The sequence below is a fragment of the Hippocampus guttulatus genome, chromosome 14, assembly GCF_054856545.1.
Source record: "Hippocampus guttulatus isolate MCC_2025c chromosome 14, RoL_Hgut_1.0, whole genome shotgun sequence".
NCBI classification, from domain to species: Eukaryota; Metazoa; Chordata; class Actinopteri; order Syngnathiformes; family Syngnathidae; genus Hippocampus; species Hippocampus guttulatus.
This window is the reverse complement of record NC_141274.1, coordinates 11,687,991-11,705,642: the sequence shown is the minus strand read 5'-3', so window position 1 is coordinate 11,705,642 and position 17,652 is coordinate 11,687,991. Positions and strand designations below refer to the sequence as shown.

Here is a 17,652-nt window from a genome sequence, read left to right as displayed (position 1 = left end):
AGAAGCTACAGCCACACTCTGACATGACTCTTTTGAGCAGCATGAGAGCCTCGGGGTACGGTTAATAAATATATAAAATACACTTGGGGATTAATTGATGGTTAATTTACCTCATGATTTATTCAAGTGCGTGTTTCTCAGCCCAAATTGAGTTGTTGTGGTGCTTCGACGCAAAATTGCCTCGACTCGGTTTTCAGAATATTCTGAGCTATATTCTGAGTATTCTTAAAATTAATTCAAAAGAAAACAGCATAAATTCTCCACCCTCATGTATTTATGACACAAGGACGGCATTGCTTCAATGTGGAGATCAGAACTTTAAGAGTGTTCATTTGTGACCTCTTTAAAATCACCCCCCCCCCCCCCCCCCCCCAAAAGATGAAATCTAACCTAGCATCCAAACAATTGAACTACCGGTACATCCATATACACCCCTTTGTGTTGCTGTCTTGCATTGTTCGAAATATAAATTGTCGGTTCACATTTCATAAAACAAAATTTGTAAATCAAGTCACTCGTATTTTAAGGCACAATTGTATTCATAATTGCTCAATATAATCCGGATTCAGTTTCATGTGATGCACTTGAATTCATCAAAATTGTCATCAAATCATAGGTTGTTTGTTTTATAATCAAATGGACTACACTTTATTGGGAAATTAAATAAACAATGCAGTGTTGTTGTGGAGGGAAAGCATAACAACACTGTCCAGCGTGTTAAATCTACATATATAAAAAAAATTGCTGATAAAAGAACGAGTCAAGCTTGATTGCATACATCTAAGTGGGGAAATGACTATTCACAATAGTAAAAGATTGCATTTTGACGGTGCTGGGAGGCAGAGAGGGTAGGGCTTACAATTAGCTCAAACTATGAACAGAAGAGTTTAGTCCATTCCAAAGCCAAGTGGCATTCTTTACAGTGTTTGGTGTACCGTCTGTACACCACATGATAAAAAAAGGAAAAGAAAAAAAATATTAAACGCTCCAATTTGCGGCCCATTGACATGATCTGGTCCGGGAATTTTGCTACTCAGCCAAGCGCCAAAGGAAGATGCCTGCACACTCAACAGAACTAAGACAAACACATCGAAAAAGTCCATATCATTGCAGCTGAAAATTTTCACGCACAAAATGAAACAAGCCACCAAAAAAAAAAAAAAAAAAAAAAAAAAAAAAAAAAAAAAACTCACATTTGTGTCAACAAATAAGTTTTGGCATTATTTAAATAAATAAAAAATTATGATAAATAAATAAAGGATTCATTGGCAATACAAATGATACCAATGAATAAGAACAACAAAAATATCCATAAATATCCCAAAAATCATTAGATGTGTTTTTCTATGTATACTTACTTCTCCAGAGATAGGCATGAAATAACAATTATGCGGGGTACTTGTGGACCAAATATTGGGGCTACTTTGTGCATTTTTCCCGTCTTCTGATCAAAGTACCGGTAAGTAAAAACTCGATCAAATATTTTTGACAAATTACCCTTCACGACTATCCTGTGGCGTGGGGTGCGTTAAGAGTGATTCCCCCCACACGCCTATCTGTTTGGAAAATGATTGGGGGCTGACAATCCGAAATGTGAAACTTGTGCGAGGCCAGCGGGACCTCCGTAGATTGTTGTCGAGTCTGACAGGTGCCGTATGCGATGTAAGCAAAAGTGGAGCGGCCATGCCATGCTACGGCTAAGCTAATAGCTAACAGCGGGGATTAAAAACAAAAAAACAAAAACAATTATCGTGCATCCCTTGTGTCTATTAAAGCAACATACCTTCCATCTATTTCCGCACTCATTGCAGAAGACAAACGTGGTCATGGGCTCATCAGCACTGCGAGTTTGAACCTGCGGAAAACGCAAACGGGAGCAATTGAACCGTGACCAGACGAAACGAGTCGAAGCGGCAAAAGCGGAGCGAAACCTATCGTGCTGATGCTAAGGTACCTGTGTGTAGGTGCAGCATTTGCCTTTGCATTTGCCACAGGTGAAGAGATCTGTCTGCGTGCCCCCCGTGGTGGCCATCTGGTGGTCTCTGACTGCCTCTTTGGTCAAGTTCTTCCTCATCTCTTTCAGCTCGTCACTGGCCATTTCCTGCGCGGAGGAGGAATAACAACATGAATGCAATGAATAGCCCTTTCCGAAGTGAGCTGGAAAATACACAAGGGGAGATGCGGAATCAGCGTAAAAAAAATCAATAAGTGTGCCTGCATCTGATTAAAACAATTAGCAAAAATGTGTTGAGCAGTGTCATTTATACATACGGTCGGTGCCTTTAAGTCGAATTTATTTCGTGACCGTGCTTGCAAATCAAAGCATTGAAATCATCTGTCCCCAATGAAATTAATGGAAAGGCCATTAATTGGTTGTGGCCCCCTTTCCAGAAAATAAAAAGTATGACCAAGGAAAAATTGCACTCAGACTATAAACCATGTTGAAAAGAGTTTAAAGTGAGTGGCGCTGTATGACAAATATGGAAAACAGTTTCACACACTGATCTGAGAACAATTAGGATCAATTTGGGTGGTGAATGCACCTCTGCGGTCATCTTGGCCATGCGCTCGGGGGTGACGCTTCCGCACAGCACCGTCCTCCTCAAGTTGGGATTCTTCATGTCCTTAAGGTTGGAGATTCGGCTGCGCACGCGATTCTTGTACTTCATGTCCGTGTTCTTAAACTCTTGGAATATGCGTGAGGAGCGGCGGTCAAGGAAAAACAACTCTGGATTGGCTTAATTTTTTTTTTAAAGCCACTTTTTCACGGCAAAGGATATATTCCTCAATCTGCGCCCCAAGCTCATCGCAGTCGGCACCGATGGCGATGTAGTCGTCTGTAAGGGAAGGGAGAAGTGACGGTCTGAATGGAATCAACAGAGGAATCTCCTACTACGAGTACCACTGCAACTACAACCGCTGCGGGTATGACTACCACTGTTAGAGCTACTAACGGAACTCTGCACGGCAGCTCGTGGCGTATTTCCAGCAGAAAATACGGAGGTGTATGAGCATCCGTTTTTTGTTTATTCCAAGTGACCGGGGTGCCATCTGGAGCAAAAATAACTTCCTTCTTTAAAATTGTACATAGGTCCATTCTATAGCACGGAGCTGGTGCTGAAATTGTGACTTTTTAAAGACGGAGGAATCCCCTCCTCCTGCAAACTCTGCGGGGTGCCGGCCATTAGGGTCAGCTTTTTATTTACAACACCAATGAGTCAGTACTACCACACACACACACACACACACACACACACACACACACACACACACACACACACACACACACACACACACGCACCACCGCTACTACAAATGGTAATGGCAGTAACACTAATCTTGATACCTCCGGCCTGGAGAGCGTTGGACAGCATTTCTCTGCACTTGATCCGTATGGAGTCAGCGGTGCCGGGAGCACGAGGGAAGGTGTTGATTAACGAATTGGTGGAGACGTCGGCATGCTCGCTCTTGCCGCTGGAGTTACTGCTGGAGCTGCTAACGTAAAGCAACACAGCAACGTCAATACGAACGCGCAAGGAAAGAAAACAAGCAGATAATAGGACTCAAGAGAGGACAGTTTGTTACCTTTCTTCCTTTGCCTCCGGACTTCCCTGCGAGGGAGATACGGGGGCCGTATCTTTCCTTTTGTCGTCTGAAGATTTGTCTCCACTGGCAGGCTCATCTGCAAATACCAAGACGGACAAATAACTTCGCAACAGGTGCGTGATGAAAGATTCCAATAGAAATCAGACAGCCAGAGATTGAATTCAAGGAGGTAAATTCTCACGATGATGCAAAGAAAGCTGCGGATCACTATCTGCAGTGGTGGATGTTAACAGTCGTTCTGCTGCTAACAGATACAGCAGTTGCTTAATTTAAGCCCAACTACAAACAAAGAGTTGTCTGCGATATAGATATGATTGAACATGAGCATCTATGTATCATTGAGTCAAAAGTGTAGTAAAATAGCTAATAGGAAGATGGTCAACGTGGTACTGTAGTGACTTCCCAGCAGCCGATCCAACATAAAAACAGCACGGGCCAAGGAGGTTGTTTTATAAATGGATGTTTACTTACCCAAAAGCTTCTTCCATGATTTAATCAAAGACTTGGCAAGGGATGTCACCTCCTCATCGGTACTCTGCTTTCGGATGGCGTTGACAGACATTCCAATTCTGGTCGACTGTGATGGAAAACCCAGACTTTTTTTATTTTTATATATATATAGCTAACAGCTAGCCTATATATATATATATATATATATATAGCTAACAGCTAGCCTATATATATATATATATATATATATATATATATATATATATATATATATGAGTTTTTTTTAAAGGATCCATAATTTGAATTTACAACGGTGCTTTGTGATAGATTGTAATTGCTGGCACTTCAATGGAGTATTATCATCATCTTTTATATGATTGCATTATTCATATAAAATAGCAGGCCATTCTTCAGGGAATGTCGTGTGATTGTTGTAAACACATACAACAGCGTAATTGTCTTTGTTTGTTTGGTTAACAGTAAAATTAAGATGCCTCTTTTGGAAGAAGTGTTCACTATTTACCAAACTGCTGCTGAGTGCAAGATTTCTGGGAATGTCACCTATTGTGAAAAACTCGCAAGTAGGCTCACTCGGATCTCAAGGCACCACCGTCTTGCACTACTTTGCGCTTTTTCAGGCTACCTGAAGTAGTTCCAGGGTCATCGGGACGTTGCGTAGCTCCTTGAGCAGGTCCAAAGCACCAGACTGTGAGGCAAAAACACAAGACAACTATTAAAAACGCAGTCACACATGTCGATATGCCACGAAGCTCCATTTGTCAACATTGCACCCCGTTGTGGGGGTTCGGTGACGGTTTGAGCGCCGTTGTTGTTGCTAGCGGCTAACAGCTAGCCTATAGTTTAGCATTAAAACATAACAGGTACATTAGCCCCTACCGAGGCGTCTTTTTAGCCATCGTTGGACGCTGAACGTTGAGCGAAAGGGTCCAACACTGGCGAAAAAGTCACCGTAGAGGATCGTTTTGTTGAAAGAGAGACACTTTTTTTCTTTCTAGCTAACCGTTTCCATCAGCGTCCGTTTAGCCTGGCTGGCATTCATTCACATCACATTGCATTGCAACGCCGCTCACCCCGTTTTTCTTCTGCGCCATTTTGTCCATTTTCTTGGCGATTCTAATGATCTCCTCCTCCTCCCGCTTGCCCATGGCGACAGGGAAGCCGAACACGAAGCGCGCTGAGAGAGGGCAGTGGAAAGACAAAGAAGGAAAAGGCAATCCCAGATGGGGAGCACGCCACTCCGATGAAAGCAGCGGCGCTCGAGCGGCGAGGCGGCGGATCCCCGAGCCTCCGCTGTGTAGCAGACCTGACTAATCGATGCCCCATGGACGAAGGGGGAGATAATCGAGACGGATAAACAAACCAACGACTCCGGAGTCCGAACGGCTTTTCTCAGTTTTGGTATAGTTACTCTTTTTTTTGGGGGGGGGGGGTAATATTTACAGTTGAGGTGTTTGATTAATGTTGTAGATTATTTGTAATATTTTAAAATAAACTAAATCATGGAAAACAGCACTCCTTATATTTTATAAATACTGTAATGGCTTAGTGGTGTAGCTATCATTATCTATCATTACTTATCCAGCACTTTCACAACAGTTGTAGCTGTAACAAAGCGCTTTAGACAACATTTGACATTGTTTGAGAACCACTGTTCCATAGTATCAATTAACTATGAAAGAAGGGCTTAGATTTTGCTTATAAATGTCGGTGACCCATTCATCAGGTGGTTTTATCCCATGCTCTGACTTTTTTTCTACCTCGAGCTAGTGCGCAAAAATCTTCCAGCTAATCCCTATTAGGCCTGAGAAATCTCCAATCTGATTATGCAGCCTACTTGTCAATGGTAACTGTTCAAGTCACCTCTGCTGTCTCCTGGTCAAGAGAGTGGGTTCCTGAATAGCATTGTTTGAGCTGAGAATAATGTTCACATCGCAAATTGCCCGTCTTAACTTTATGCTAGCTTTTTGTGGCCAGTGAGTCCAAAGATGAGATTTCTTTATTTTTATCGTGCTACATAATTGGGTAACTAAACCATCCCACCCTGCCAAAACAAGTATACAGTACATGTCAGACAATTTCTTTTGACATGATTCTATGCTTTGTGTTACCTTATACTGAGCAAAGATTAAGCAAATTGGCCGCTGTGCTGACAGTCTTAAAATACCCTTCGCACGCACACACACACACACACACACACACACACACACACACACACACACACACACACACACACACACACACACACACACACACACACACACACACACACGGCTGAGAGGCTTTCTCTGAAGCTCCGACAAGGACTAATATACACTCTTTCAAATGTGAGAAATAAGGTAAGATCTTTGCATTTATACCCGTGGTCATGTCAGTAGATGTCCTTGAGTACCTGAAGGCCTCTTTTGTACCACTTACCTTTTATTTGGTCTTTATTTGTTTGTTTCTTTTGAGGGTTGTTGAATTGGTCGAGGTAGCGGAGGTGGTTATCATTTCCAAGTCAGATGGGGTCGGCTTTAAAACACTACAGAGCAGTACTTCTCGCTTTTCACACCAAGTTCCACCTCCAAAAGTGAGAAGTTTCATTCCTAAAAAGTAAATATGAGGTTTATTGAAGATGCTCTAACATCTTTGAACAATAAAAATGCGCCAAAATAAAGGGAAAAGTACTTAAATAATGATTCAATTAAAATGCGTTGAACATAAAAGCACAGAAAAATTATTTCTATTGCGGCACAGTGGTCGACTGGTTAGCACGTCCGCCTCAGTGCAGAGTTTCCTGCGTAGGTTTTCTCTGAGTACTCCGGTTTCCTCACACATTCCAAAAACATGCTTGGTCGATTGGTCAAATGGTCTATCTATAGTATCTATCTATATCTATATCTATATCTATATCGATATCCATATACTGTATATCTATCTATCTATCTATCTATCTATCTATCTATCTATCTATCTATCTATCTATCTATCTATCTATCTATCTATCTATCTATCTATCTATCTATCTATCTATCTATCTATCTTATCATTTGAAATATCCCTTACTTTGTGTCTTCTCCACAGTCACTCACCATGAGCAACACACCCATCCAGGAGAAGCCCATCCAGGCAGGCTCTCCAGCCAGCGGGCCTATGCAACCCTCCCAATCAGTACAGCCGATGTTCGACCCCTCAGTGCCAAAGCGTTTATGCTTCTACAAAAGTGGCGATCATACGTTCGGCGGGCACCGCGTGGTTATCAATGCCCGCACCTTTAAGACCTTTGATGCCCTCCTGGATGCCCTTTCCAAAAAAGTGCCTCTTCCCTTTGGCGTGCGGACTATCACCACACCCCGAGGAACCCACCTGGTGAAGGGATTGGATGATTTACAAGATGGGGGATCCTACCTGTGCTCCGACCAGAAGCGAGTCAAGCCGGTTAATTTGGAGGAGGTAAACCGGCGGCAGGTGCCCTGGAACATGCCCAGAGCCTTCAGTGTGGGCCGGCGGAGGCGCCAGGGACTCCAGTTTGGTTCCCTCGGGATAGCAGACGATAGCAGCAGCAGGCCAGTGAAGGTGTCGGAACGAGTGGTCGTCAGGACGCCGAGGAGGCTGGTGGTCATCAAGAACAAGGATCCCGACGTGAGACGCACAATTGTGCTGCAGAAAAGGACAGCACCCACCTTTGATGCATTGCTGGACTACCTCTCGCAGATTCTTCAATTTCCAGTGCTCAAACTCTACTCTATTGACGGAAGAAGAGTGAGTACTTGACTAATTTAGATGTTGATGCTTGAAGGGAGTAATTAAGGCCCGACAACGAGACGAGTCTTTTGAGCTTGAAAACTCACCAATTTTTTAAACTTAATTTGACCTTCTTGATGCGATTGAACGCACACGGTTCAACAGAAAAAGACTCCTACCCTAACATGTTAATTTTAGTGGAGTCAGTATTATTCTGTTGCTGACTTGCTTGAGTTGTCACAACAGAGGCTGTTGGTGCTCATGTTGTAAAATATCTCCTTGTCTTGCAGATTGGAGGTCTCGCTGCTCTAATCTTGTGCTCTGGATTCCTAGTGGCAGGGGGCAATGAGCCTTTTAGGCTCGACAACCACAGTTTCCAAAGGACAAACCAGACGGCCCAGGCAATGTCCATGGAAACAGGACATCCATCCATGCTGCAGCATCAAGCTTGTAAGTGTTCAAGTTGGGCAAGTTGGTCATTTAAAAAAATAAAAATAAAAAAACAGCTGACACTAAGGCCACAGCACTGTTGTGCAGTCACAGTTGTCCTCACAACCAAGTCTTACTGTGTATCTTGTTTAAAGCCACATGCTAATCTCAGTATCAAGTAATCAACGCCTTCATTTGTAATGCAGATGTGTTAAAGAACACATTTTAGGTATCTTTTTTCCTAAAAAAAAAAGAAAAGTTCATTGGTGTCTTAATAATAGGAATACTGTGTGCTTTTGTCAAATATCCAGGGACGTGCTAGGAACAAAATTTGGCCCGGAAATAAATAATTGTTGACAGCAGCCGTCACTTACAGAAAAATAATTGATGATGACACAGTGTGTGTGTGTGGGGGGGGGGGGGCGTCATCTGTTGAAAAGTTGTTGTCGATGGGCCGTCATGTCCACTGTTGCATAACGGTGGTTCAGAGATGCATAGCAGTTCACTAACCAAAAAAGGAAGAAAACTAAAGATTTGGACTTTCACACCCAATAGGTAGGCAGGCACTCCAGAGAGTACACAAGTAATCAAAAAGCCAATTTTACATCATGACGTACATCTCTTTTAAATTAGAGCCCTCAGTAACCATCTTCCTTAAAATGTCATATAACTGAAGACAAAGTAGAATGACCTTACCACCTGAGTAATAATGATCTTTCCCATCTTTCTGTCCCTGAAGACAACCACAAATCAGCCTCCAGTGGAAGATGTTCCAGGAATTTTTCGTCCTCATCCGAGCAGTATATCATCAACGAGATTAACAAGTCTCGGAAAGGAAGTGCAAACAGTCACACTAGATCGCCTGAATTCAACCCGACTTGCATGGAGACATGCGGATCCGCCACAGCGGCCGGCCAGCGCAACGCTTGCCTTTTACCTCAGGACGACGACATCGAGAAATCCTTCCGGGTGAACCGAGACGGCAGCATGACCGTCGAGATGAAAGTGCGTCTTACCATCAAAGAGGAGGAAATGCTCCACTGGACTACCACAGTCAGCCGCTCCAGCCTTAGTAGGAGGACACTTGGTGCCTCAGTCGCCGAGTCAGGCAACAGCTCACCTGACTCAAACATCTATGTCGCCAAAGGAACCTCTCACTTATGTGAAGATGAGGCAAAAAAGGCCAACCAGCTTCCTGCAACTGAAGCAAAGCTCAGCTTTAATAACGTGGGAGAAGCAAGAAAAAGGTTAAGATGTGCCCAAACCCCAGGCTCTCATCGTGTAATGAAGGAGGCGTCTTTTGAGACAGTGAAGATGCTGACAGAATCTGGGGTCCAAGGGAGCACCCTTGGCCACTATTCATATTTGGAGAGGACTACTGAAGGAGACACAATGGAGGGATACTGCAGGGTCAGACACAGCAGCAGCAGCAGCAGCCAACCCGTCCCAAACCCTCGGAAAACTATTCTGAAAGGCAATACCACTTCCCTCCTGAAATCCTCAGGAGTAGCCGAGGTCCTCAAGATAGAAAATGATGGTACGGAGGTTCGGGAGACTGTGATGCGTATTTATGAGAGACAGGGCAGCTCCAACAATTGCCTTGCAAATGAGGGCGCAGATGATACACCTTTGCATCATTCCACTCCGGAACCTCAAAGCCACCAATCCACAGCCTCAGGGCCTTGTTCATCCAGCAATGACATTGATTTTAGCTTGCAGCAGCCTACTGCTGATTCACTCCAAAGACAGAAAGAGGAGATGTTGTCTTTGTCGTCAGAGCCAATGTCTCCAGCACTTGAGGTGGCAAACAGACCACCTTCAGTGCCTAAGAATGTCGCCAAAATAGAGAAAAACTCGCCAACTCCACTCCAGAAAAAGATAAAGACAAAAAAAAATTCCCAGTCAAGGTTAATGGATAAAAAGTATCAACAATCATCAGCAGACAAACACAATAGCGACACTCATACCGGAAAAAAAAGCCTCAGTTCGACAGAAAGTACACACCGAAGGCTGGGTGAAAAAATGCACACGAACACTTCAGCGAGACATGGAAGAGAATCAGAAACATTAGTTAGAACCTCAATCAGGGAAAAAAATAGGAATAAAGCAGCTTCTAAATATAACCACAATGTAAATACCCCATCTGTCAGGCCTCCCATGAAGAAGAATGTGTCTGATCTTTTAAAACTCCAACAATATTCAAGAAAAAAGACAAGCAGCAAGTACATAACCATGATTGACAACAAGCTGTCATCCACAGAGTTGGCTCAACAAAGTCTTTCAAAGATTTCCCTCAACCGGTCCCCCGCTGAAATCCAACAATACGTTGAGAACTGGTTGGAGGAGGTCATTCCAGACCCCGTGGTGTACATGGTCACCTCAGATGGACCAGAACCACCAACAAAGGTTTTATTTCAGATTGGTTGTGAGTCAGAAACTGAGGAAAAGACTGAAACAAAGGAAATAGAAGATTACTGTCAGACTCCCTCTGATAGTTTGAGGATGACAGCTTCTTGTCTCTCGGTCCCCCTCACGGCCAAAGAAGAGACACCGACAAATGTTTCGATGGCAAAGGTTGAACCCACTCACCAGCAAACTTGTGTATGGTCAAAAAACTCATCGGAATCAAACAATGAATCACCTTCATCTCAAATACACATTTTAAGCCCCAAAGCAAAGCTAAAACCGGTCTTGCAGGAAATTTGTTCGTCAATTCAGTCAATACAAATGACATCTGACCAATCAAGTAGTCCTCTTGATTTTTCATACCATGTGGCTTCGGTGTTTGGCTCTTCTTGTAAAAGCGTCCTCTCGTTTTTGTCGGTGATGGCTCTGAGAGATAGTCTAACGAGCGACAGCACAGATTCAATGAATGTCTCTGAAGCCATGCTCCTCTTGAAGTTCCTGCAGAACATTTCTGCCATCGAGGACCATGACGAGCAACGGGCAAGTTTGATTGATTTGCACAGTGGAGCGTCTCCCCAGTTCATGAAGTGCTGGATGGATTTCCAAACCTGGAGGGAAAAGCTGGAGACGGAATCACTCACTCCGAAATTTCAAGACACACAAGAATCAATTAGGGTTCAGGGTGTAATTGTTGACCAGCTAATGAAGGAGTTTAATATGCCGTATGACCTCAGAAGGGAGATTTCCTCAGCACTTCAACAGGCTCCTGGAGAAGAATGCACTGTTCTCGAGCCTGACAAAAACTACTTGGAATCAGCAGATGTGGAGCAGGTTGTGCAGGACCCAGACTTAAAACAATTCTGTGATAATGTTTGCATTCATGAAAGCACAAATGATAAGGGTGATCGCTCATCATGGGCTGGAGGGACGGAAGAAGAACCTCCTAAGGAAACAGGCTGCGAAAGTAAAGAACCAAACGTGTCATTGGTAGACACAGGGGAAATCCAAGTTCGAGAAGAAAATATAAAGGGTGCAGAGGATCACATAGAGGAGTCAAAGGAAGCTTTGGATGAAGGGGAGATGAAACAGAAAGGAAGTGAGGAGGGCACGGAGGAGGAAGCAGTGTTGAAAGAAGAGGGGGAAGAAGAGGAACTTTGCAAGGAAGGGACAAAGAACAAGGAAAGTGAGGAAAAAAGCAAAGTAGTTGAAGAAGCAGGTCATAAAAAGATAGGTGAACGCCAAGGAGCAAGACAAGATGGAGCAGAGACAGATTTGAGTAAAGGTAATGAGGAAGATGTGGTCGAAGAAGATGAAGACAATGGGACAGAGAAAATCACTAAGGAGAAGTCTCATCATGAAGATGTCAAGGAGAAAGGAGCAAGAGAACTTGTTGAGAAGAATGAAGAAATGGACAAAGAAGGGGAGGAGAATAATATAGAAGAGGAAAAGAAAGACAAAGATGATGCTGATGAAAATGTGGAAAAGGAAGCAACAGAGGTCTTAAGTTTTGACAACAAGGAGGGTAATGCAGACATGCCTGAACTTACTACAGACAAGCAACAAGTAGGTCTTGAAGAACAGTCAGAGAAGCTGGAAGAGAATAAGGAGGGCACTCGAGATATTAATCCAGAAGAATCTGTAGATCAAGTGGAGATGGTTGGCGGGATAAAGGATGAAACAGAAAGTGATTACAATTTAGGATGTTACCAAAAACCAAATCCAGTGGTAGAAGTTACAGCAAATGAACTCGATGAGGGCCTTAAAGCAGTGGCCAATGATAAGGAGGATGATGATAACATTGAGGAAAACATGGAAGCAGAAGGAACAGAAGTCCTAAATGAGGACAGCAATGAAAAGGATCATGTAGACATACCTGAACCTCTTCTGGAATGGGATCTGGTCAAACAGACAAAGAAGTTGGAGGAGGAGAGTCGAGACATTTGTGCAGAGGAAGAATCTTTAGACAAAGTGGCTGGTCGTACACGGGATGAAGTGGATAGTGAAGACATCTCAGGATGGTCCCTAGAACCAAACCCAGAGGTGGAAGGAATAGCAAGTGTCCCATTTGAGGGAAAACAGGATGATAATGTTGAGAAAAACATGGAGGAGGGAGGAACTGAGGTCTTAAGTGAAGACAAAAACCAGAAGGGTAATAATGATGCAGACATACACGACCCTACTACAGATGAGGAAAAAATTGATGAAATAGGACTGCTAGAGAAGCGAGAGAAGAATGAGAAGGACACTCGAGAAACGAGTCCAAAGGAAGTATTTGTAGACCAAGTGGAGATGCCTGATCGGCAACGAGCTGAAGCAGAGAGTGAGGATGACTTGGGATGCTCCCTGAAAGTAAATACAGAGGTAGAGGATACGGCAAGTCCTCATGAAGAAGGAAGTGAAGAAATTGAAGAAGTGCACGAGAAGGGGGATGATAGTGAAGATGAAAAGGACCAAGATAGAATTGTGGAAAATATGCAAACAGAAGGAACAGACGTCTTGAGTGAAATGAACAATGAGGAAGGTGTTCTTGCCATCCCTGAACCTGCTATGCACACGAAACAAGTAAATCTAAATGAGCAGACAGGGAAGCTTGAGGAGGAGGAGGAGGGCACTTATCCGAAGGAAGAATCTGGAGAGAAGGTGGAGGAGCCAAAGGAGACACCAACTGAAACAAAGAGTGAAAATGGCTTGGGGTTTCAAGAACCCAAACCAGAGGTTGAGGGTTCATCAAGTGCCCCCAGTGAGAGTTTTGAAGAAGTGGTCAACGAGAAAGATGTGGCTGTGGAGGATGAAGATCAGGAAAAGGATGACATTGAGGACAATATGGAAGGGGAAAGTACAGAGGTCTTAAGTGAGGACAACAACGTAAAGGGTTATGGTGATGATGTAGTTGTACCCGAACCTACTGCAGATGCGGAACAAGAAAATCTAACAGAACAGATAGAGAAGCTGGATGAGGAGGACACCTGTCCTGAGAAAGAGTCTGGAGAAGAAGACCTTACAGCCAGTATTCCTGACGAGACCTTAGGTACAAACCCGGAGAATGAGTCAGATGAGAAAGACAATTTAAACACGGGCCATGGCACCGAATCACCACTGGAGTATTTGTCTGATGAGCGCTTTGAGGAGAACAAGGCTCATGAAAACAAGGCAGAGATCCACCCTCACGATCGAAGGAACACCCTCAGCCACCCGGTGGAAATATCACAAGAACTCCTGGACTTTGTAAACTCTGCACTCCAGTCTTCCTCGCTCATATTTACGTATGACGATCACGGCAACATTAGAATAGAACCGGATCGTGCTCAAATCACAGAAATTAAGACTACCCTCCACCCAGCGATCCAAAGTGATTGCACATATGGTTCGAAATGCCTCCAGAGCCCGATCACCTCAGACTTATCAGACTACAGACCAGAAAGTTTCGAAAGCGGTCCATATCAAAGCCAAGACTCTGAGGCTATCACTTCAGAGAACAACGAAGATGCTTCGGAGAGCTTCCCAGAAGGCTTGACTGAAAGAACAAATCCGGAGTCAGCTACCTCCAAAATATCGAAAAGTCATTCCGAAGGTGGGAGTTTCTCTTCAAGTGATTCCCTTACAAAAGGATCAAGAGAGGTTTTATCTTGCTGCAAAAAGGGTGACAATGACCAATCCTCTCCGACAGAACAGAATCCGGAACCCGGTAACGGCATTTTGATTGACCGAGGTCGATGGTTACTCAAGGAAAACCATTTGATAAGGAATTCACCGCCAATCTCTGAGGGCATGTACAGATATTTGGACACTACCTCTGAAGACATGGGGAACTCCAGTGAGGAGTCCCAGACTCACAACATAAGACAGCACACGCTACTTGCAGCTATATCCTCATCTGATCTAGAAGAACTGGCCAAGCCTCAACCCCCAAGGTGCAGCTACTTCACCATGCCACACGGAAGCGACTCAGACCCATTCCCGGACGACACTAGCAACCAAAGTCGGAGCAAAGACACAAATTGTGCGAAAGGAAGAGGCTTCAGGGTGTCGCCTGTGACTGACACCTCCAAAACGTTAGCCAACAAAAATTGCAGCCTTTCATCTTTCGCATCGGTGGAGTTTAAAATAGTGGACAGAAAAGTGTACCCTGAGGGAGGAGAGTCCACGGCCGGGGTGGAAGCACGAGGGATCCCTGGTGACCGGCACCAGTCACAAGACTCCGCAGATGCAATAAATGTCAGGTGCGGACAGTATTGTCAAATTCTCTAACTGGTATAAGTTAGCGAGGTACACACATACGCATTTTTAACATTGTAGCTGGATTTTAAAATGTAAGGATTTGCGAGTGTAAATTTTTACCGGTCAAACAAACATTTATGTTGGCTAACCCTGAGCATTTTGGGAAGGAATAATTCATTCATAGGATAATGTTTCAGAGCCGTCCGACAAAATTACGCCGACGCTGACATTGATTGCAAGAAGGAAATTTTTTTCTCGAACATCTGTGTGGATCCCGCTTGACCTGTAATTCTTTCTCATCAATGACTAAATGAAAGTACCTCACATTTTATGTTCCTTCAATTGATTTTCTGCCAATACAAGAGGTGTTATAGTTTGCTCGTTTCATGTACTGTACGATACTGCCTTTTTTCCCCCAATGCACAATATAGTGAACAGTGGTTTATCAGACCATTTTCAACAATTTTTGAAGTGACTGAATTGTGACAAAATGCTGCACAAATATGTAAATAAGTCAATAAAATATTTTTCTATTTGTACACACTGAGATTTCTCAATTTGAACAGACTGTATTTTTTTTTTCCATATCAGAATACAAGATGAGTTATTGTAGAAATATAGTCTCCAGCAAATCCCGCGACACTGGGGAGGATAAGTAGTTCGGAGAATGGATGGATTGAATGACTACTGCCTTCAGCAACCTTTGAGGACTCATGACTTTCACAAGGTTAGTAGCTAGCGGACATGTGACTTTCATTTGTCTTTATTCCTGTTCATGAAAAACACTTCGCGGAAAAGTGAAAACATCTCGATGTAGAAAGGAAAATTTATTAACATTTTTTTCTGCCATAATAGAAAACTACAGCATTGGCCAAAGACAAAAATATTTGAATAATTGGAGAAATAGGGAAAAATCCTACCCCAAATTATAAAACGATACACAAAAATAATACAAAATATAATGCAAAAAACAGTCATTTCCGATGAAAAATACACAAGCATTCACTATGCAGTGTTGAAAATATTGAAAAAAAATACACGAATACTGTACTAGAAAAAATACTGGACAAAAATTCACCGTGAGCCAGAACCTCAGGACAGTGAGCCAGCTGTAACCACCACAACCACGCTGCCCTGAAAACATTTATTTGAATTGTGGCAGTATTTAGTATCTTCACACTTAACTGAAGGGCAGGGTGGGGGTGTCATCTGCAGTTGTCACCGGCTCAGGGTGGATGATGCTCCCTGATGCTGTCAGACACGTGCAATTGACATTTAACATGAGCACCAATTGGGAAGGTTAACCCATTTGGCGCTAGCGCTCATGCTAGCGCCTCCCTCACACACACCCATACTCACAAAAAAAACGGGGGCTGGCGTTCATTATAAAGTGACCCTTTTGGATTCCTTCCAAGGTTTTAGTCTGTCACTATGGTGATTTAGAGAAAAGCCCTCATTCATCTTTTGTTGTGACGGTCAAAAAAGTGGACCAGAGAAGCTCGAAATGAACACTCGTTTTCACTCTGACATGGGGGGAAAAAAACCCTTCACTTTCCTGTATAAAGATGAAAAAGAGGAATTCCTTGCCATAATTGTCCGTACATCACAAAAGCAAACCGTGTGGAGTGGCATGGCTCTTGGATTTACACCCTTTTAGATCCTCACTTTTAGATCCCCCCTCCCTCACTTTGAATGTGCTCTGTGCAGTTTCAACAATGTTGAGGGTGATCGCTATGACAAACCGGCACACGGGTGGGTGCTGATTTCCCATCATGGGAGATGAAACAAAGAGCGGCTTTTTGCAAGGCCCAAGGACTGCGGTTTTGAAGTCACATCGTGGAAGGGAAGTCAAATGTGACATTTCTTGCAGATCTTATGAGGTGGTACCATAGCCGAGCCGAACAATGGTGTTAAGTTTAACATTTGACTATCCAATGGCATTTTCAAAAGATACTGACGTCACTGGATTATTTGATTGAGTTATTATGTAAAAGCGCCTTTGCTGGATTCCGTGTGAAAGACAAACATGCGTTAAAATAGTTCTGTTCATTTTGCAGGATCTGTGTGTGAAAGATGCCTGCTAAAACTAGAAGGCTATGCTCCAGTGAATGAAAGGAACAAAAGTGGCACTCAATTGAGCACAGACCTCCCAATAGGCTGAGCTACAGGATACACACTGGCATCAGCTCTGTTTTGACTGAAGTTGTTTTGCAACGTCATGCATTATTCAATGCAAATGAGAGGAAAATGACATAAAGAAAAAAAATTATCTTCAGCAAATTCTTATTCTTAGTTTTATTATACATAAAACCAATTTGGACAGAATGGGATTGGACAAAAAAAAACAGGACAGTAAGGGGTAGTGAGGCACGCAGTGCTGTACCTAGTGTGAGAAGAATGCCACAAGTAACAAATAGGACAGGATAGGACAGCAAAGCGGTCGTGAGCCCGACAAAAGTACACTTTGTGAGAAAGGGTTGTGACAGGACAGCACAGGACAAGATGGAACTGGGCATGGGTAGGGAGCCAGGCAAAACGACATCCTGTGATGAAGACTGTGACATGGAGTGACGATTAAAGGACAAGAAAGGACAGTGGTAGTGTGCTAGGCAGCGCCCGGTGTGCAATGGACGAGGTTTTGGAGTGCCAATCACTCCTGTCAAGAATTTGAGTGCAAATGAGAGGACAGCCCACAGAGATAAGTCATTCCAAGGGGTGTGTATATTAATTCTAGAGTGGCCACAAGCCTGACAACTAAATCTCCTCAGCGAGTGTCTCAGGAGACCTGCCGGTGAATCA

General features: G+C 43.4%; 2 protein-coding genes across 3 annotated transcripts; one reads left to right on the top strand and one right to left on the bottom strand.

Annotated features, from left to right (window-relative positions):
* Positions 1-515: 515 nt before the first annotated feature.
* tcea1 (transcription elongation factor A (SII), 1) lies at positions 516-5,389 on the bottom strand. Of its 2 annotated transcripts, none has more exons than XM_086129447.1 (10): positions 5,148-5,389; positions 4,700-4,762; positions 4,078-4,183; positions 3,586-3,682; positions 3,347-3,492; positions 2,781-2,837; positions 2,544-2,698; positions 1,955-2,101; positions 1,784-1,855; positions 516-1,075 (listed from the first exon to the last, which is right to left on the bottom strand). In XM_086129447.1, exons 1-10 carry the CDS (start codon positions 5,220-5,222, stop codon positions 1,067-1,069), a joined length of 927 nt encoding a protein of 308 aa, XP_085985573.1. In that variant the 5' UTR covers positions 5,223-5,389; the 3' UTR covers positions 516-1,066. The 2 variants fall into 2 exon arrangements, with proteins under 2 accessions (XP_085985573.1, XP_085985572.1); XM_086129446.1 differs by having other exon boundaries at positions 3,347-3,495; positions 5,148-5,388.
* A 940-nt stretch (positions 5,390-6,329) lies between these two features.
* LOC147195099 (uncharacterized) lies at positions 6,330-15,406 on the top strand. The gene is made up of 4 exons (XM_086130120.1): positions 6,330-6,413; positions 7,141-7,818; positions 8,091-8,250; positions 8,969-15,406. Exons 2-4 carry the CDS (start codon positions 7,150-7,152, stop codon positions 14,881-14,883), a joined length of 6,744 nt encoding a protein of 2,247 aa, XP_085986246.1. The 5' UTR covers positions 6,330-6,413; positions 7,141-7,149; the 3' UTR covers positions 14,884-15,406.
* The last annotated feature ends 2,246 nt before the right edge of the window (positions 15,407-17,652 follow it).

Excerpts from the sequence above, each read along its gene's own strand:
- tcea1 (XM_086129446.1), bottom strand. The coding sequence starts at position 5,222 with ATGGGCAAGCGGGAGGAGGAGGAGATCATTAGAATCGCCAAGAAAATG. Across the intron at positions 3,683-4,077 it reads ATCATGGAAGAAGCTTTTGG|ATGAGCCTGCCAGTGGAGAC; the intron begins GTAAGTAAACAT and ends TGGTATTTGCAG. Across the intron at positions 1,856-1,954 it reads AATGCTGCACCTACACACAG|GTTCAAACTCGCAGTGCTGA; the intron begins GTACCTTAGCAT and ends CGTTTTCCGCAG.
- LOC147195099 (XM_086130120.1), top strand. The coding sequence starts at position 7,150 with ATGAGCAACACACCCATCCAGGAGAAGCCCATCCAGGCAGGCTCTCCA. Across the intron at positions 7,819-8,090 it reads ACTCTATTGACGGAAGAAGA|ATTGGAGGTCTCGCTGCTCT; the intron begins GTGAGTACTTGA and ends CTTGTCTTGCAG. Across the intron at positions 8,251-8,968 it reads CATGCTGCAGCATCAAGCTT|ACAACCACAAATCAGCCTCC; the intron begins GTAAGTGTTCAA and ends CTGTCCCTGAAG.